This window comes from Lagenorhynchus albirostris, chromosome 5, assembly GCF_949774975.1.
Source record: "Lagenorhynchus albirostris chromosome 5, mLagAlb1.1, whole genome shotgun sequence".
NCBI lineage: Eukaryota > Metazoa > Chordata > Mammalia > Artiodactyla > Delphinidae > Lagenorhynchus > Lagenorhynchus albirostris.
In genome coordinates, this window is record NC_083099.1 from 9,904,507 (window position 1) to 9,926,289 (window position 21,783).

Below are 21,783 nucleotides of genomic sequence, written 5' to 3' on the forward strand. Positions count from 1 at the left end.
ATTATTGTATATCCATGATTTTTAAAAAAATTCTATAAATCATTAAGCAAAAGACAGCCCAGTTGAGAACTGGGCAAAAGCTATGAACTGTCAGCACTCAGAAAAGGAGACTCAAATGGCCAGTAAACAGATATGAATGGTTCATTTTATTTGTCACCTTGACTGGGCCATGGGCTGCCCAGGTGTTTGCTCAGACATTATTGTGGGTATTGCAGTGAGGGTGTTTTGGATGAAATTAATATTTAAACGGGTAGGAAGCAGATTGGCCCCCACAATGTGGGTGGGCCTCATCTAATCAGTTGAAGGCCTGAATAGCACAAAAGGCCGACCTTTCCCCCAAGCAAGAGGAATTCTACAGTGCAATGACTTGGACTTCATATACATCATCATCTCTTCCTGCCTTTAAACCAGAACATTGTCTCCTCCTGTCTGAGAGGCTAGAACATTGCCTCTTCCTGAATCTCCAGCCTACTTGCCCATTTTAATGATTGAACTTTCCAGGTTCCATAATCATGAGAGCCAATTTCTTTATAATAAATATCTCTCTCTATATATCTTTATATAAATATATACTATTTTACATAAATATATACTATTTTATATAGTATGAAGTACTCTGTTGGTCTCCTATTGGTTCTGTTTCTCTAGAGAACCCTAATAAATGAAAATATTTTCAATCAAGTAGTCAAGGAGATGCTCATTAAAACCACAATGAGATACCATTTCATACCATTCAGACTGACAAAAAGTGAAATGGCTCATGGTACTAAGAACTAGGGACTCTCCCACATTCAACACGTAATTTGGAACAGTGACTTTGGATAGGAGTTTGACAATATTTTATTAGAGTTAGCGATGGGCAAAGGATTTAATCCAGCAATTTCACTTTTAAAATTTCAGTTTAGGGCTTCCCTGGTGGCGCAATGGTTGAGAGTCCACCTGCCGATGCAGGGGACACAGGTTCGTGCCCCGGTCTGGGAGGATCCCACATGCCGCGGAACGGCTGGGCCCGTGAGCCATGGCCGATGAGCCTGCGCCTCCGGAGGCTGTGCTCCGCAATGGGAGAGGCCACAACAGTGAGAGGCCCGCGTACCACAAAAAAAAAAAAAATTCAGTTTAGAGGTTTTAAAATCTAGTAAAATTACTAGGTTTGTCCTCAAAATAAGATTACATTAAACGTTAAAGTATATCTCAAAATTTAGTTTTGTGTTCACATGCTTCTAATGAAAATCGTTTTATGATCCATTTTTATATTTGGTTGCTTATTTAACTATAGATGCGTGTATGTGCCCTGCCATGTGGGCTCACAATTGCTGTTTTGCACAAAATTCTATAGCGTACTTAATAAAATTATTTTTGAAATGAGACGGTTTAAAGAAATATATCAAGAATTTCACTCACCATGTCCAATATTAAATTCTAGTAGTAACGTTTTCATACTTTTTTTTCTTTTTTGGTGCTAAGGCTCTCTGTCAGTAAGTCACTAGAAAAATTTTGTAAGGAATAATGCTGGTGTTCCAAGGGATGTACATGCTATATATAAATAACACATATTATATTAGAAAGCAAAGTATTAGTTTCTGAATATGAGAAAGAGAATAGGCCATACAAGTGTATTTTATAATTAAACTCTGTAAATTTACTGCTTTGAGTACTTATATTAAGTTACCACATTTAAATAAGTAGTGACCTTTCTCAAATATTTGGTTAAAAACTTAGAGCTTTACACAACTTCAACAGAATCTTCCTACTGTATTAAGAGTAATTGGCCATCTTAATCTTTTACTTGATTTTGTAGGATTTAAAATCCTGGAAATTTAAAATATACCTTTATACCTATATACCTTTAAAAGTTATAGCATAAAAACATTTCTTTGCTAAGGAAGACTGTGTAAAAATGTACACATGCAAGTATATTTGGGCTCGTGGGGGGAAATTATTTGGTTTTGAAAGCCTCTATTTTGATAGGAAAAAAATTACTTGTAATAATAACACTTAAAGTGCTTGATCCTGTTTATTAGAAACTAATTAGAAACTAGGACAAAATTTCCAGGCCTGACACAGTTTTCAGGGCCTTCAGATATCTATATATCTTGTTCAGTATATAAATAGCACATTGTAATTCCAAATGACTGTGTCATTGTTTTACAAATAGGAAAGCATGGCGTGAAGTTTGTCATCTACTTTTAAATTGTTTACTGAAGTTTAGGAGCAAATTATCAAAGTCTTAAAAATTATACAATGATTTCATTTAAATCGGTATGGCAAGAATTATACATATCTAATTTAATGTATTTTTAAACATTTTTTTGTGGTATTCAATGAAATTTTGGAGCTAGCGTGCTATTTTCTGCCTAAAGCATGTACATAGGAAGGAGAGGTATCTATTTTTGCTGGTGAAATTCTCTGGTGATTGGGATAGGATTTGTGTAGTCCCTGTGTACCCACATCACTATCTGTGTATTTATACAGTTTTGTTAGTTGTACCCTTTGGTAAGCCCTTTCAGGCCTTCATTGGCTCTATATGGAGTTCATGGAATTAATTTGTTTTTTAGTATGCATTAATGTCTTGAAACTTTTTTTAGTATAGTCACAGCGTTTGTGACATCAAGATATTATGTGAGTGCTATGTATTGTCTTCTGTCTTTATAATTAGCCCTTTCTTCTTTATCCATCTTCCATTTTGTCAGTGCTTGAAACTTTCCCTCCCATAAAAGTGAAACCTAAATATTTTAATTCTTATTTTGAGAGCCTATAATGTTTACATTTTTAAGCTACGCATATATATCAGTGTTTTTACATGGACATCTAAATGGTTTTGGTGTTAGAACACATACAGAAGTTACATGCACACGTATCTTTTGGGTAAAGATGAAACAATTACAATCAACCTGGATATCAAAGATTCTGAGAGAAGCCCTCAAGTCATATTCATTATTTTATGGTAAGTTTTAATATTTTAAATGATTGCCATTTTCTGTGATCAATTATATAAAATTTGTATATATTTATATGTCATCAAGTTGGGGAATTGGAGTTTTTCTTGCCTCTATTAATAATGATGATCTTCTACTATAACTGAAACATTTTCATGTTCATATTGAGGCTTCTTGGTTCTCATGTGGAAGCTTAGACTACACGAGAAAATAGGGTAGTCCCTTTTGAAGTCACTAATCAGTTAAATTGGCAGTTTTCATATGGAGTATAACTTGTCTTCACATTACACATTATTGAATAATTATTTTAAATTTAAGGCTACGCTAAGAGCTTATCATACCTTAGATTCTTGTGCAGTATCAATCATAGTTAACATTTATAATACACAAATGAGAAGATTATATATTTGAATAAGAGTGGTCTCAACAAATTAACAAAGTCCAATTTTCTTTGGATTTTTTATTTCTAAATGCACCTCCTCTCAGGGGTAAAGATAATAATCTCAATATAAGAATAGTCCTGTACTCTCTTTCCACTCAGGAGGGTCCTCGGTGGCTCCTGGATTTTTGTCAGGATGTTTCCTTTTTCTGCCATTTAGTAGCTGATGATTTCCATTAAGACATTTGTTTGTTCATTTGTTTATTGTATTTTTTTTATAGCCCCTTTTCTTAGGACAATTGAAAAACAAGTTCCCGTGGGCTGGAGCTGTCCATTTTTGCAGTATATTTTGGTCTTTCCCATTAGCAATCAGATAGCAGCTCTGGAAAAACAACTCTTTCCTGCCTGAGGGTGAGTTCTTTGGGGATCTCACCTTTTGAGAGTTCTGGTCTCATTTAATCCTGGAGCTCCTACAGTGGATATACCACATATTTTCCCATAAATACTTGTCTTCATTTATCTACTTGTAGGGTTGTCAGATAAAATACAGGATGCACAATCAGATAAGTAATGAATACATTTAATTTAAGCATGTTCCAAATATTGCTTTTGTTGTTTTTCTAAAATTCAGATTAAACTGGGCATCTGTATTTTTATTTTTATTATTTCAATTGATTAATTAATGCTAAGGCTGGCAACCTATTTCCTCAGCTTTTTTCTCACTAAACTTTGAGCCCCTTGAATGAAAGGGGGGGCAGTTATACCCTAATTCATCTGTACCTAGTTTTCCCCTCCCCATGGTAGTCTAGTGATTTTTACTGGCTGAAAGAGTGGGCTCTCTAATCAGCTGTAAATGTTACTTTATCTGAGTGTTCATAAAGCAACTTTGCTCAACTGAGTTTGCCCTTTTATGCGAATTGAATTCATTGAAAAAATTCATGTTTCAAAGAATAGTTGCAGATCTCAACCTTAATTAAAAAAATTCCATCTCCCCTTCTCTTCCTTTCGTCATCTCTCTTCCCCTTCTCTTTCCAGCTCTTACTATAATTAGCAGCATTAACAGCAAATGTTTGCTTTAGTTAAATTATTCAGAATATTTATTTTACTTGTCAAAGGTTAGATCAGGTTGTTGTTTGAACTGGTAATTAAATGCAGTCTAATATGCTCTCATATTTATATGCACTATAGGCTTGGTTCCTCATCATTCTGTATAATTTTATGATGTTCAAGGCTGACATTTCAAAAAGGTTTTTGATTTTGTGGAAAAGGAAACATTCTGAGTAATCTAGTTTGTTATCTGATGATGTGAGAATGTCCAGAGTTATGGTTGGAAGTGAGTGTTACATTTCAGTGCTGTTGTAACATACAGTATCACAGTGGTAATTTTCACCAAGTACTATATAGAATTAAGCTCACTGCTTATTGAATTTGCGTTTCTTATGAGGAACAGTGCTGTGGTACTTGGCCCCTAGTAGGTATTCAACATGTATTTGTTAAATGAGTGTTTTAGGTCATATTAAACAGTATGCGGCATAGCTCAGCTCTTGTAGCTCAGTGTAATTTAAGACAGCATTTGTTCCTATGACATACTGTGAGGCCCTTTTAAGTCATTTCAATTTGTATGCTTATGCATAGGAGCAAGTATAATTCAATTAGTCCTCATATCTGGGAATTATACTAAATGGTGTCTTGGGTTTTGTTGATTCATTGAATAATGATTTTTGCAAGTGCTTGTATATTCGTACCTTGGAGTATAGATGAATAAAACACGTCCTCTCTCCTTAGAAAGAGTAGAGGTTAGTGGAAAACCAACCATTATACTGAAGAATGGTTCACTTTAGTGTGGAGTTGTACACAAGGTAAATGGGTGTCTGAAGCAAGGTGGGGGAAGGTGACTTTTGAGCTGAATCTTAAGGACAGGTAGCAGTTGGTTGAGCAAAGAGGGCGAGGAAAGTAATGCCAGATAGAGGAGCCATATGTATGGAAGTTTTGAGGGATGCAGTTTTGTATAGCTGAATACAAATAGCTGTGGAGAAGCCACAGCCCGCGTTCTCTCCTCTTTACCTAAAGTTATTCAGTAGCTTCCACTGTCCTTAGGAAACAGCCCAGGATCTTAGTGTGGTCTGTAAGTCAAGCCTTATATATGTAGTCTCCACTTACTTACTGAGCCTGACTCCTCAGGACTCTGAATGGAACGTGCACATCCTGCGTCTCCGCTGAGCCCTCCCACAGGATGTTTCCCTGCCTCCCTCTTCCTGGTAATTCTTGCTCTCTACTTGCAGTCTGCACCACTTTTACTTAGTAGAAGTATCAATATAACCTTAAAAAGATGTAGTTAATCATACATTTGCTATCTTATATAAAAAATGTTAATACTGATTATTATTGTCAGTAAACTACAACGCAGAACCTTGGTTCCACTACAGGTTTTGGTATGTGTTCCCACACGTGATCTTATTTAATTCTCATGTTAGTCATGAGCTAGGTCTTACATGAAATTAACAAATAGAAAAAACATCTTTTAGCTAGAATTTAATTTCTTCTGAAGAGAAAGATAATTGAGATAATTGAAATAAAAGGAAAAAAATCTTTCAAAACAAGAGGAGATACAGAGTTAGTTGTATAGCATACCTTCTTTGTGTTTGTGTATTTTTAATAAAATTGGCTTAAAAGATTAGCCACAAGCTATCATCTACTTGATGTCAAATGTAAACCAGATGTTATTCTAAAATACTTTCAAACTCTACTTTTGTCATTGAAATACTATTCCTTTTTTCTTTGTTTGTTTTGGTAATTTACATAAGGAGACTTAGAAATTCCAGTGGTTAACTTTTGTCAGGAACTTCATTAATTTGATTAATCACAGTCATGGGTTTATGACATATTCTCATCATTGGCCTGTGCGTGGTCCTTTTATTGTTTATTTGTGGGATGGCTAACTTTGTAAAGCTTGCATATGTTGCTAGTTTCTCAGAAATTTCTCAAAATCTAAGCATTTACAGTTGAAATGCAAGGGCTTATGCCAGTTCTCACCCACTGTACTAGTATACTGAGCCGCTAACCTTCTGGTTCCAGCCCTGAACAAGACATGGGTTATTTTTTCAGTAAGTGGTTGGGCTTGACTCACAGAGCACGGATCACAGGTTGGGTAAAATGTGCGGATTTCTTGCCGTCTTTGGTCTTCCCTGGCTTCCCTGGAGCATTTCTAACCAATGGGCAATGTTAAAAGGGAGCAGTTTGGCCACTGTAGAGTGTGGTGAGTGCAGGTGGCAGAAGAGTGTGTGTGTGTGTGTGTCTGTGTGTGGGTGGTAGGGGGGCGGGTTTGGGGGGTGTCTGAGAACCTGTTGGTCTACAGGGAACTTGGGCTCTCTTCTCCCATGCTGTGTTTCTGAGTGAGTCCTGAGCAGCAGCACCGAACGTTTGTTCAGCTGCTGCAGGCTCTCCCAAGAGAGAGCCCAGGGCCTCGTGCTACCTCTCACCTAGAGGGACCGGTCCTTGATTCTTTAGAGTAAATCTTATTAGAGGATCTTCCTAATCTCTAGTCCGTTTTATGGGATCTGTCTTCTCAAATATCTTTAATTCTAATCTCTTTCATGTATTTTGTGCTAATATACATCCCTAACATGTACCTAGGAATTCTTGAAAAACTGATTTAAATTAATAACTAACTGGGACTCAAATTAGGTTTCTCTCATTGTACTTTATTGGATTTGTCCAAACTGTCATCAGGAATGCCATAATAAAAAAAATAAGGGTACCTTACAGGTACAGGAGATACAGAAGTGAATAATATAGGTAAAGCCTTTGCATTCATAGAATTTATCACAGGGGGTGATGGACGCTAAACAAAACACGAGTAAGTTTGTACTGTGTGAGGTAGTGATACATATTATAAGTAAAGCTGGGTAATGGGATGAAGAGTAAGGGAGGGTGTGTGCCGAGTGTGGCCCTGTGATCATGGGTCACCTAACAAATGAGGTGACGGTTGAACCTGGACTTTGAAAGGCAGTGTGGGAGAGCCATCTCTGAGGATGGATACCTCACGGAAGTGTTTAGGAACTGAGGAAAGTATTATACAAAGGCCCCCGGCAGCAAGAACTTGCCTAGCACATGTGAGGAGCTGCAAAGAGGCCATTAGGCCTGGAGAGCCTGAGTAGCAGGGGCAGGGGAGCTGTAGGGTAAAAGCTCAGAAGAAGCAGTGCTGGGGGCAAGATCCTGTGGAGTCCGGTGAAGACTTTTTGTTTTCTTCTGAGTGAGATGAGAAGCCAGTGGAAAGCTTTGAGCAGAGGTGAGGCACGAGCTGAGTTAAAATCTGAGATGGATCACACAGGCTGCCGTGGGTCGATGGACCGTAGATGACCAGCCAGGTTGGAAACAGGGAGCCGTATTGGAGGAAATTAAATAGTCCGAGCCGGGGCTGGCAGTGACCTGGGTCAGGGTGGTTGTGGTACAGAACGGCCTAATGCTTGATTTTGTTTGGAAGGTAGAACCAGCAAGATTTGCCAGTGGATTAGATACGCTCCAGGAAAAGCTTTCTGCGCTGCCCTGAATGTGAGCAGATAACTGAAGGATATTAAGGGGCAGAGCGTCCCAGCAGAGGAAATGGGGTTGTGCGAAGACCTAAAGTGGCACTGCGCTGGATTTTTTTTTTTTTTTTTTTTTTTTTTTTTTTTTTTTTGCTGTACGCGGGCCTCCCACTGTTGTGGCCTCTCCTGTTGCGGAGCACAGGCTCCGGACGCGCACGCTCAGCGGCCATGGCTCACGGGCCCAGCCGCTCCGCGGCATGTGGGATCTTCCCAGACCGGGGCACGAACCGGCGTCCCCTGCATCGGCAGGCGGACTCTCAACCACTGCGCCACCAGGGAAGCTCCCCGAGCTGGATTTTTGTTTAAGGAATAGAAAGAAGTCCTGTGTGGCCAGAGCATCCCGACCGAGGGGAGAGTGGGGTCAGAGGGTTAGGCGTGGGTCTGGATCCAGGGCCTCTTAACAAGAGTTTGGATTTTATGCTAAGTACGTTGGGAAACAGTTTACAGTGGAAAAAAATCGCATTGGATGTTGTGTGGTAATGGACTGTAGGAGGTGGGTATGCTAGGCTGTGAAATCTGGCAGTAACAGGATATCTCAGTTGGGTTATACAGTAAGGATTCTGTTACTGCTTATAGCAAGATGGCTAGAGGTAGGGTAAATCTAGGTTGGTTAATCCACTGCTATTAAGAGTCTTTGTAACTGAGAGAAAAACCTCTAGAAGCCTTTGGGCAACTTCCATTCACATCGAATGGCTCATCCCAACCAATCTGACACAGGAAATGGGACCATCATGATTGGCTTAGACCAATTATAACTACCCCCCTGGGTATCTCTCCAGGAGCACTTGGACCGGAACAAAATTTGAATTTTGTCAGAAAGGCAATCAACACTGTTGACAGCAGCAAGGAAGAATGTAAGCTGGGAGACCAGTTAGGGGGAGGTATTGCCAGAGTGTCAGTGAGAGATGAATCAACAATTAGGGGGTTAGGAGTGGTCACACTACAGAGGGGAAGCAAAAACTTGAATAAAAATTTTTTACTGGGCTTCCCTGGTGGCGCAGTGGTTGAGAGTCCGCCTGCCGATGCAGGGGACGCGGGTTCGTGCCCCGGTCCCGGAGGATCCCACGTGCCGCGGAGCGGCTGGGCCCGTGAGCCGTGGCTGCTGACCCTGCGCGTCCGGAGCCTGTGCTCCACAGCGGGAGAGGCCACAACAGTGAGAGGCCCGCGTACCGAAAAAAAAAAAATATATATATATATTTTACTTTCTACTGAAGACTTCAATTACATACCTTCTCTCTGTAAGAAAAATCTGTACTAATGCTATTGACCAAAATGTATTTAGAACAAACGTAGTTCTTCATATTCTAACTACTAGCATTTATTGCTTAATATTGTCCTGCAGGCAGGCTCCTGTGGTCCATCACATGAGGGAAATGCTGCTATGGAGGAGCAGGGAGAAATGACTTCTGGCATTGGTCCACAGAGGAAAAGATAGGTGTTCAAATTATGTCTGGGATTTAGAAAAGTGAATGGGAAAGGCCTCATCAGGAGGGGAAGAGGTATGAATAAAACTGCGGAGGGAGGAAAGTATAGATGTTTTTGTGTAGGCTACTTTGGCTAGAGAGGATCAGGTGATGCTTCTGAGCAGCTGGCCTCCCCTCAGTGATGCTACTTGGAACTGCAGTGATTGGTGTAATATGAATCATAGCATTGCGGGATTTAAGTAATTCACAGTTTTGGCTGTTTGATAGTGACTCCAAAGGTCATGTGGCTTACTCATAAATTATAATTTTGCTGAGGCATATATAAACTCTGTCTGCATCCATAGCTTACTTGTTATTTTCTTTTCTCTCTAGATATGCATTTATTCTCAGATGGTGATTTGGGAGGGCACATATACCCTGTAAATATAAAGGGCCTATTGAACTTTTAATCCTAGATTTTGCAAAGCTTGTATGGGAGAAAAGTAAGCTAGAATGCTTTGCCTTACAAGCATACCTCGTTTTATTGTGTTTTGCAGATCGTGGTGTTTTTTAACAAATTTGAGGGTTTGTGGCAACCCTGCGTTGTCAGCTGATAATTAACATATTTTAGCAATAAAATATTTTTAATTAAGGTATGTACATTTTTTAGACATGCTATTGCACACATAATAGAATGCAGTATAGCATAAACATAACTTTCCAATTCACCAGGAAACCAAAATATTCCAGTGACTCTATTGCGATACTTGCTTTATTGCGGTGGTCTGGAACCGAACCCGCAGTATCTCCAACGTCTGCCTGTGCATTATATTTAACGTAACAATAAAGAAAACTTTTCATCCTATAAATCCTGAGGTGGTTTTGCCACTAACAGCTCTGTGACTCTAAGTTCTCTAACTTCTCTGTGGTTGCCTAATCATAAAAGGGGATAATGAAGAGTGTCTGCCACACAGAGGAATTTGTAAGGTTGAAATGTAAAAGTGCCTAAACAGTGCCTGCTTCCCAATAAATGCTATGTTTTTGCTATTATTATTGTTTAATTAAAAGTACTGTTTTAAGTAACGTTTCTTTGGGTTTCGCAGCCCTACCACTTACTAATAGCCAAGGGATAAATATAAGATCCCCACGGACTTTCAGACGAGTCTTCTCACAGTTGCTCATAGGCTTCTGGATACAACTCAGGCCTCCCCAGGCTTGCACCAAGGGGATTTTTTTTTTTCGGTACACGGACCTCTCACTGTCGTGGCCTCGCCCGTTGTGGAGCACAGGCGCCGGACGCGCAGGCTCAGCGGCCATGGTTCACGGGCCTAGACTGCTCCGCGGCATGTGGGATCTTCCCGGACCGGGACACGAACCCGTGTCCCCTGCATCGGCAGGCGGACTCTCAACCACTGCGCCACCAGGGAAACCCCCAAGGGGATGTTTTTTGTTTGTTTTTTGACCAAAATGTTTGATTTGATGTGATGCTTATGCGAAGAGTAGCCATTTATTTCTTTTCCTTGTTCTTAACATCATCAGTTTAACGTAATTGACCAAGTTACTGTGACTGTTTTCTCTTTTTATTTTCTTTTTTGCTCATTCTTCCTGAACTCCTAATTGTTGTAGTTCTCTTGATTTTATGAAAAGCTGACCGAATAGCGTAAAGGCTAGAGGTGGTGTCTATACATATAAAATACGGCAATAGCAATGGAAGGCTATAATAAATGAAACGCTTGGTTACTAGGCTGAGCTGCTTTCTCAGTCTTTGCTTTGTGAGCATGTATTCAAGAGAACTCTGAAACCACGTGAGCATACATGCTGGAGAGCTTTTTGTCAGGCCACTTTAGCTCTTTATAATGCTCAATTTCCTCTTGTGTATATGGTCGCAACTGCCACGTTCTATTACTTTATAGCATTTGGATATTGAAAGGCCAAACATATTCCTATTTTGTAATATAAAATATTTAAGACCACCTGTGAACCTTTCGTATCTTCTACATGTTTCTGATTGTGTGTATCGTTTGTGAATCTTGTATATTTATAGTGGATTGTTTACCCTAAAATTCTTGTTCTAATAGCCTGTTAATTATAAGGATTAAATCTGTGTTAATTTTCTTTTGATCATTGTTCTCAGTGTGTAGACCCTCATTGTAGTCCTATACCTACACTGAGGTATTTAATAGACAGCACTTGAATAATACAATTGTGTGGTTGGTAAAAATGCATTAGGGTTTCAGGATTTTACCAATGGGTGATTTTTAATATTGAATGACGTGTATTAAGATAAACGCTTTTATATATAATTTATTTGGCATTGTAAATGCATTTATCTTGTGAGAAACAGACCCCCTGTTGTCAGATGAAGTATTCTGGAAAGGTTTAGAGTAAATAAATAATAAAACTACTTTGATATACAATCTAACCAATATTAAATATTAAGACTTTCAGATGATTGATTTTAATACTTAATTAACTTATTTAAAGTCCAGTGTAGCACTCTTGCATTCAAGATTGACAGAATTTAAAAATGGAACTTCATCCTTTGTCTTTGTTTTCTTTCTCATTTCTTTTTCTTTCTTCCTTGCTCCTTTTCTACCTCCTTCTCCCCCTTGTAATTTAAGACTTTAAAACATCATTATTCCTGACCATCAAATTTACCTCTAGCTACCAATATTTCTAAATAAAAGTTTTTGTTTTTTTGTTTTTTGCCAATTCTACAGGTAATGGTCCATTACTCTCTTAATTACAAAAAATCTAGCTTCTATCAGTTTCTTGCTTTTGTAGGCAAGATGTCATATTTTAGGTTACATACCCATCATGGTGAATGCATACTACCTGTAACAGTCATTCATGCTGTATGCTCTCGCCCTTTTATAATTGTGCTCTGAAAATAGTTCATTTAAGCTCTTTGATATGCTTTTCTTACAAGAGATATCTTTATGTAAAGTAATATTACTCTGTAACTTCAGTGTTTGACTTCTAAGTTTACCATCAGGCAAGAATATAAATGAATGGAGTATGCTTATATGAGCTTTTCTGAATACGGATGTCTTTAGAAGACACAATTCAGAATGCTAATTCTATGCCTATGTAATAGAAACAGTGATAGAATGAATATAAGCTGAAATACGTAGAACTTCAGATTCAGAGAGAATAAACTATTTTTCTAGAGGTTTTGTTTATATGATGCCATTTTAAAAGTGAGAAATTTTATTCAGCTAACCTTTTGTTTTGTCTGTATCATGCTAATAATTTGAAATTTTCACTTACAGACTGCTTGTGTTGCTTCAGTTTACATGGAAAATAGATTATTCTGAAATTTAGTTAACATACTTTAAGACTATCTTCCAAGCTTTAGTGCTGAACTCCAACCCTTTCATTAAATACTATTTTCACAAGACTTCCCTTCTTTCAGACAGATCACTTTTATCTTAAGATTTACTACTGCAAGAACTAGATATGTGAAGCCACTACAACTGTCCTAAGATTAGTCTGGGATTTTAAATGGCACTTTCAGCCTAATGTGTCAGTTCCTGTGACCAGGATGGCAGTAAAACCATGCTGCACAACCAGTTTTGAGTTTTGTGAATGTTGAGTTCATGTGCAGTAGGAACTTTGTTATTTATAGTAAGCGTAGCAAAGAAGGGATATCTCCTTTCTCAGGTCTTAGAAGGTATATTGCTGTGCTTTCTGAATTAGAAAAAATAAGATTGCTTTTATTTTTTTAAAATTCTTTACCATTTTTGTCAGTCAGAGAAATTCTAGAGACAACTTGGCATTATTTAAGAAAACTGAACTCCATCCATTATGGATTTGAGTAGTCATTTACTAAGATACATATTTTTGGTCATTATATATATTTTTCTACATATATGTCTAGCTTCTGTGTAGAGAAGATTAAGGCATAGCAAGTATACAAACATAAGATGCAGTGGTCCACTGTGAGTTTCAAAATGTTTATACCATTTTGACTTTTATAGGGGTTATCTTAAAATCTTCAGACCACAAAAAATTCCCTTAAGTATTTGAATTTTTATTAAATATTTTCTTATAGTCTGATATTCATAGATACAAAATTTATTCAAAATAGTGATTAAAACAAATATAGATACATTTGTTTAAAAACCTTTGCTATTCTGCTTTATTTTTGGTTGTTGTTATAGTCACAGAACACAAATTGGAAAAATTACTTCATATTTGAAAGCAACGTTGTATTGTGATTTTATAAGGTAATCACAGTAGCAGTAACCAACAAAGTTAAATATTCTTTTATTTTCTAAAAAGCAAAAATAGCCCTTTGTATTTAAAACGACAAAAAACAAAACAGCGCCTACTTAATAAGTTACTTCTGAACTAGATTGTTATTTAAATCTACGATTAAAAGAAAATTAAGGATATTGTCCCAACTTTTTCTTCAACGTATTTCTTGAAAATAACTCATTACTATTCAGCAGGTTTGCTTTACTTGACAATAAAAGCATTTCAGTGACTCAGTTTCAACCTATAGGCATGATTAATTAGCATATAGTAGATGCCTGATTCTCTAGAATGGTTGTAGACTGGTATGTTTGGTAAACTTTGTATTCTGTTTATTGGGTGTTACCACAGACATCTCAATTTCTAAAGAATTATTATTAAAGCTAAAATCAGTGAATGACTTGAAGTTAACTTTCTCTAAGGAGTTTAAAAGACCTTAAGTCTCTTTGAGCATCTTGAGTGAATACTTGAACATCGTCATGTTGTATTTTATTTTAGCCATAGAGGGGGTTTTTTTTCTTCTGATGTTCCTTTTTGAAATACACTTTGATATCAGTTTCCTTGTTGTTTGTCTATTTCTCATAGAGTTTAAAATATATAACATCTCCTTATTTATATATTTTAGGTATATGAAGTCTAACAGAAGTATATACTATAAAAATGAGAAATGATATGAAAACATAGTATAGGATATTAAAGAAATTTTAAGGAAGTCTGGCAGTTAACTTGCAATACTCATTTCAAATGTTTACCCTTGTATTTTTAAAGAGTATGACAAAGTGTATAGAGAATATGAATTTTACATTAAAATAGTTGTCCATGGTCAAATACAGTTTTGACATGTGTTTAATCAGTTCCACACAGTTTCTTTCTTTCTTTCTTTCTTTTTTTTATTATTTGCCAACACTTACAAGTAAAGAGATTTCACATAAAATTCTGGATTTCCAGTTTTTCTTGAAAATGTTGAAGCAGAGAAATGGATGTTCCAATAATTCACAGACCCGGTCCTCTTAGACCGCCTTGTTTTATGCCTCTCTTGTCTGTCTCATTGACTTAACAGGAGCCACGTGTAGTACTGAGTAGAGGGTGAGCTTTGGAGCCAGATAGGATGTGTTCACAGTCTGGCTGTTCAACACTTCCTAGTTGTGCGACTGTAAGCAAATTGCTTCATCTCTCTGTACCTCAGTTTTCTCTTTGGCAAAATGAAAATGATGGTGAAGATACGTCATTGAGTTGTTGGGAGGATGAAATGTTGAGTATATGTGAAGTGTTTAGAGTAGTTTTTGTCATATATTCACTACTTAATAGATGTTAACTGTAATTAATAATGCTTTTTGCCTGACCCCATTAGGTGTTGGCATTTGGTGAGCCTTTCTGCTCCATAGTAGAGGATTTTATTTTTTAACCTGCTCATTCATTTGATCAGCAGAATGTATGAGATTCTATTTTATAATATAATTGCTTATCTACATTTTGCTCTCCTCTACCAGAGGGGCCCCCAACCCCCAGGCCATGGACCAGCAGCAGTCCGAGGCCTGTTAGCAACTGGGCTGCACGGCAGGAGGTGAGCAGCAGACAAGTGAGCGAAGCTTCATCTGTATTTACAGCCGCTCCCCATCACTCACATTACCACCTGAGCTCCACCTCCTGTCAGATCAGTGGCAGCGTTAGATTCTCATAGGAGCGGGAACCTTACTGTGAACTGCACATGCAAGGGATCTAGGTTGCACATTCCTTATGAGAATCTAATGCCTGGTGATCAGAGGTAGAGCTGAGACAGTGATGCTAGCGCTGGAGAGCAGCTGCAAATACAGATTATCATTAGCAGAGAGGTTTGACTGCATAGAGACCATAATAAATCAATTGCTTGTAGACTCGTATCAAAACCCTATCAGTGAGTGGTAAGTGAAGACAAGCTCAGGGCCCCCACTGATTCTGCATTATGGTGAGTTGTATAATTATTTCATTATATATTACAATGTAATAATAACAGAAATAAAGCGCACAATAAATGTAATGTGCTTGAATCATCCCAACACCATCCCCCCTAACCCACCCCCCCCACCCCCACCCCCCTGTTCTGTGGAAAAATTGTCTTCCACAAAACCAGTCCCTGGTGCCAAGAAGGTTGGGGACTGCTGCTCTACTAGATTATATTCCCCAGAGTTCCTTCTGTATAGTTAGTGCTCCATATATGTTAATTGATTTGTACACATAAGAAACAAGAACTGACAATGGTTTAGCTTTATGGATTTAGGATTTATGGCTTTAGAAATTCTTACTCTGTTGGCAGCAGAAGTTCTGCTTTCCCAAGTGTTGATTTAGCCTAACCCTCTGCTTCTTTTGTTTTAACCATAAGCTGAGGGGGAAAGGATGTTAACATCTGATCTAAGAGTGAGGGTGGGTGAGAGTTGGAGGGTTCTGATAAAAATGAGAAAGAGTTCAAGAGTGCTTTTATGAAATGAGAGTTTTAGAAATTAAGTAAACAGGATAAAGGAGCATTTTGTGATAGGAAAAGACTGGTCAAGGATTTGTGTGTTCATGGGCTTCTCTGGTATTTTCTTCCATAAGTGGAGACTATATCCTTTAAAATTACATACCCATTTTGGTTGGACTTGCTTTTCCAATTTAGCATTACACATTTCCTCTTCCTGTCCCCCCTGCTCTTAAAATTTAAAAGATTATGTTACTTACATTATTTTGGATGAAAAGTAGCAAACTCAGTCTATTATTTGGAAGATTCTGATTTGGGAAGTACAAATTCTCATTTGTACTTTATAGACATAAAAATATTATAAGTAGTTAGTGTAGCTTGGAAGTTCAAAAACAATTTAATTTCTAAAAAAATATTAGAATTATTTATAGAAGTGAGAATTGAGGAGGAAAACCTTCAAAAAATGAGAAGACACAGGTGGTTATTTATATAATCTTGCCTTTGGAAGTGTAATACCAGAGGCAGAATCCATAAAGAAGATACAGATATATTTGGCTACATAAAAATGAAGAAGTTACTATCTCCACAAAAACTATATGTAATTTGAAGACAGACACACTCTGAGAAAAATATATGTAGCATATGACAAAGGAATTACTGCTTCCCACTGTTGATGAGGGTCCAGGGGAAATGAATTGTTCTATTATATACAAATCTTTCTAGAGCATAATTTGGCAAAACTTATCTTAAAATCTTATTTTTTAAAAATAAATATTTTGGTCCAGCAATTATGCTTATAGGATTTTATCCTAAGGAAATAATCATGGATACAGCACAGAGATATTACTGGAAGATATCCATTGTGAGGCTATTCATAGTGTTGGGGAACTAAAAGCATCCTAATTGTTTGCTAATAAGGAATTGGTTACATCAATTGTTATAGCTATATAAAGAATACCAGGGATCCATTAGAAGTGATAATACAGACATTTTTATGGGAAGGAAAATACTCATGATAATTTATATAATCGGTATACTTAGCATGGTGGATCACATTAAACTATATGTATTTTAAATGCCCAGAAAGAATACATAGAATAAACTGAAATGTTAACAGTGGTGTTTTTAGCTAATATAATTACAAATGATTTCAGTTAGCTATATTTTCTATATTTTGAAAGTTCCTATAGTAAATGTGTATTATTTTGGCAGTAAAATGAAGGATATTATAAATGTGACAGTGATTTAACTTACAATTCAGCTTTTTGTGTAGAAGTTTACTGAAAATAAATGTAACTGAATGTTGAGGTAGAGGTTACCAGTGAAGTTCAGATTTGGGAAGAAATTGTTGAAATGAAAATCTTGTGCCGCTTTTTCACTTCTTTTACATATATGCCTACCAATGTGTAGTAACAGTCCCTGGAGCCTGTGGAAAATTTGTTAATGTTTGTCATGCTCATTTAATCATTTTCCATTTTGCATTTATTCCCAGTCATAGCAGAAAAAAATTTATCATTTTTCTCCATATTTTTCATCTCCCAGGTGGTCACTCTTGGTGACATTGTCCAGTTCTCACAATGTATCATTCCTTATCTGAAACTAGACATCCTCTGCAGCCAGAAGAACAAGAAGTGGGCATTGACCCCTTGTTGAGTTACTCACACAAGCCTGGAGGTGAGTTTTGTATGCAGATAATTTTGAGGTTACTGGGAAACATGGCAGAGGGTCTCCAGCTAGCTCTGCCTGCCTTGTGTGTCATTCTCTAGAGAGGCTGAGCGGGAGAGCTTTAAGAACATTTCCCTGGATAGATATGGAGCGCTCTGACACTGATGGATTCCACAAAACGTCAACTTTTAATTATAGACAGACGCATTAGCTATAGCTAAGTGTTTAATGCACTGTGATTCTTTTTTAAAAAAATCATAAACTTAAACAGTTTATTGCTTTAGTATAAGAATGTTGAAATGCAAAATGGCCTTTTCTCAAACATCTTTTAAAGAAGTCTAAGCTCTTGGTGTTGATTTTTTGCAGGGATTTTTTTTTTTCCTTCAGCAAGTTGAGATTATTACAGGATAAAGCACTTGCCTGATTATTCTTTTTTTTTTTTTTAATAATTGGGATTTGTGTTTTACTTTTAAAGCTCTGTGTAGTGAAGTTGTTAAAACATCAACTGTATTCGGGGTCTGCCCTATAAAAATGTATTAAATGTATATGTATCAGAGCTTTGTATTATTTTCTCAGTATTAGTGATAACATAGTATCTTAGAAGGAAACAATGAGTTTGTGAGCATTCTTGACGCCTTTTCCTTATTTCAACTAATTCACTAAATATTTGCTAAAGTTGATTCATTGACTCAAGTAACTATTTGTAATTTTTCATTCAATACATGTATCAGGATTATAAGATCTATTTTAAGAAATTATAATTAGTCATATATTTTACATACTTCAAATATGATTTTTTTTCTGTATTGATGTAAATAAAGGTCTGCCATTAACTCTTGTTTGGGGAATTAAAAAAGAAATTGATACCTTAAGTAGTTATTTCTGTAGTATACATGCTATTGAGTTTATGGAGTGTGTTTATGTTTTTAGTGCATCTTTAATACCTTCCACATCATACAAATACCCTTGTTGTTTTTAATGAAAATAGCATGCAACTTATTTTCGTGATTTTATTTTTATATTTGTTTTTATTTAAACTGCTGTTTAAGGTTTTGATAATATGAAAAAATTATTTATGTCTAATTTCAACATTTAAAGAATTTCAGTGGTAAGAATGATATAATCCTCCCTAGTGATGTTTTTTCTTAAATGTCATACCTATAAGAAGTACTCATAATGAAATAAGTCAAATTATTCTGCAAGCGCTTTGATAAGTGGATATTTTAAAAGTGAATATATTTTTGTGTTATCAGTATATGAAATATTTTCACCAAAATGTTCTGGTTTATATGCTTATTTTAGAACATAGGTTTTTTTTGTTGTTGTTTTGTTTTTTCCTTAAGTGCCTATTTTTCTCTGGACTAGTTCATTAAATATTGAGGTTCTTTTTTTTTAAACCGGTTAAAAAACATTTTAAATTAATTTTATCCTTTATTGTTTGTAGGAATGAGGAGTTACCTTTACTGAAAAGGCTTTTCGTTTATATCCTAGCCAACACTTCTATGACATACAAAGTTATTAGGACTGAATTGATGTTTAAAAGTGCCATTAATTCATTTACCCCAAATGTTCATTAACAATGTAAATGTATGCTGATGTTCTATAAGACAAGGAAGTGACTAATGACTCTTCCAACTAACAACACTTAAAATGAATAGAAACTTTAGATAGCTAATCTTGAAGTAATCAAGACCCTCATTCAGCTTGGCATCTCTGTATGCTCTAAAACAGCTGTCAACTGTTAAAAATATATACAAAACACACATACACGCACGCACATGCAGAAGAAAGATATGTAAATATCTAGTTCTTCAAAGCCGTAAAGGTTACTAACCGTAGTAGGTTTTGTGCATTGTATATGTAAATATTTTATATAAAGCATACATTTCATCTTAGGTTTTCTTTTTGCAGAAAACCGTGTGTTGCATTTTAATGGGGTTGTCATATTTACTTGAAAAATCACCACCTTTTTAGTATGTTGGTTTATTTTAATATATGTCTTTCTTGGGGTTCTCCACGTATTTGTAGCCTTTTTACACAACTGAATGACTCATTTTGTAAGTAGTCAGACATTGGACTTAATCAGTGGTTTCCCTGTGTAGAAGTCCTGTTTTTCTGTTTGAGTTTTTAAAATTTCCTGTTGTATATTCCGTAAGTAAACAAATCTTTAATTTCTCAAATCTGAATTTTTAACATTTATAGAAAAACAGTACATTACTGAGTTAAATGATTCTGAGTATTCTGGAAAGGATTAGCAAAAATAGCCACATCATAGGTATGCTAGAGAGAAAATTACATATCATTGGTTTACTTTCATGGATGTTTGAGGAAAGTGGGTAAGGGCAGAAAAAAGAACTGTTTAGATATATATATGCAAAATCTTAGGGCGCATTTTCCATGTGAATTAACTGCTTTAATTTCTTTCTGAAATAGAAAGCAGCATAGAAAGTATGCTGTACTCTATTGCCTTTGGTCATATACAAAAATTACCACCTTAAATTCCAAGATCTTTGATCAGAGGGTATTAATTAATAATTGACAAGTTACCTGTAATTCAATTGCAGCCATAAAAAAAAGTAAAACTGTTTTGTTCAGCTACTCATGATTATTCATTCTTAGCATGGAACTTTCAAGGATTAAATGAAAAAGTAATTATTTTATTTTAAACTGGAAAAAAACAATATCAAGATCTAGGGAAACTTAACCTATTAATAAAATAGTATTCTCTGAATTACTAATTGTTTTCCAATCTTACAAGAGCTTGGAATCTTGCTCATGATGAAAGAACATTTTCCTCTATTAGGTCTCTTTTGAGAATAGCATTTTGTTACATGTAGCCAGAGTTTTTAGCTTCAATTGTATATGCCTTCTTACAGCTTTCATAGTATTCAGATAATTACTTAATGTAATGCCTTTTTATAAAATATCTGTTTCAAAGCTTTCTTTCTAGCTCATGTATAAAATATTCAGTAACCTACTTAAGAAAAATCCAAGACATTCAGAATATCCTGCCTACTCCATTTTTGTCTCTTGTACTTTTTTGTCCCAATCTTCCTTTCTTTCTCTTACTATATCATAGAGTTTTATGACTAGAAGGGGGTGCGTGGCTTTACTGATGAATAAATTGGTGGTAATTCAATTAGTTTACTGAAGTTGATGTGATAAATGACACTGTTCTATTATGATCGTTAGTACGGTTTTTCCAGTTAGTAGAAGTGTCACTGAACTCAGGTTTGGTTGCTCACTGCTCGAAAAGTCAGCACTTGTGTGACAAGTGCTGATTAAGAACGGAAAGGTCACATTAATCAGAGAGCCGGCAATCTGGGGAGAACGCGGACTCCTGTCCCACAACCAATTCCGAAGATTCTGGTTGGCCATGAAAGTTTTTAAAAGGAAAGAGGGGAAATAATCTCAGTTACTCATTGAGATAGGGGGTCAGATTTGTAGCCATCTCCCATTGTGTGCAGGCTTGTCGACTCCTCTCCGTTTTTTGGAAAGATCCAAAAAATGATCTTTCTTTTTTAAAATTTTTATTGGTGTATGGTTCCTTTACAATATTGTGTTAGTTTATACTGTACAGCAAAGTGAATCAGCTATACGCATACGTATATCCCCTCTTTTTTTGGATTTCCTTCTCATTTAGGTCACCACAGAGCATTGAGCGGTGTGATCTTTCTTTAGATGCTATTTTGTTCACACAGTTTGATTGCGAGATTACTGAAGGGGGAGCTGGGGAAGAGATCCGGTCATCTGTTAATTACTCATTCTTCAATTCTACTTCTTTGATCTATGGAAAGAATCAACAGGTTAGGCAAAGTACTGTGTGATCAAAAAGATTTGAAAGGTGTGCTTGGGCCGGAGGTTAGTTAAAATATAGCCTTGCTAAAGTGACAGGACAAAAGTGGCCTCCTGCAGAGAGCTACTTCCTGCAACAAACTGCCTGCAAAAATTTGCTTACAAATCACCGCTGTCAGACATCATTCCATTTCTGTGGGATTATGGGCGAAGGTCCATCTTCTATAACTTCTTCATGCTGACACAGGGTGCCATATTCTTAGAGTGGAAGATGTCGACATGGGTCTGTAGCATCTCTTTGCTGACAATTTTAGTTGCCTGCTTACAT

General features: G+C 36.4%; 1 protein-coding gene across 1 annotated transcript in view; it reads left to right on the plus strand.

Annotated features, from left to right (window-relative positions):
- Positions 1-21,783, plus strand: part of TBC1D5 (TBC1 domain family member 5) — a 543,452-nt gene that overhangs the window by 187,700 nt on the left and 333,969 nt on the right. Inside the window, exon 4 of the mRNA XM_060149553.1 lies at positions 17,538-17,669. Coding sequence (XP_060005536.1) covers positions 17,573-17,669 — 97 coding nt within the window. The 5' untranslated portion in view covers positions 17,538-17,572. The remainder of the gene's footprint in view (positions 1-17,537; positions 17,670-21,783) is intronic.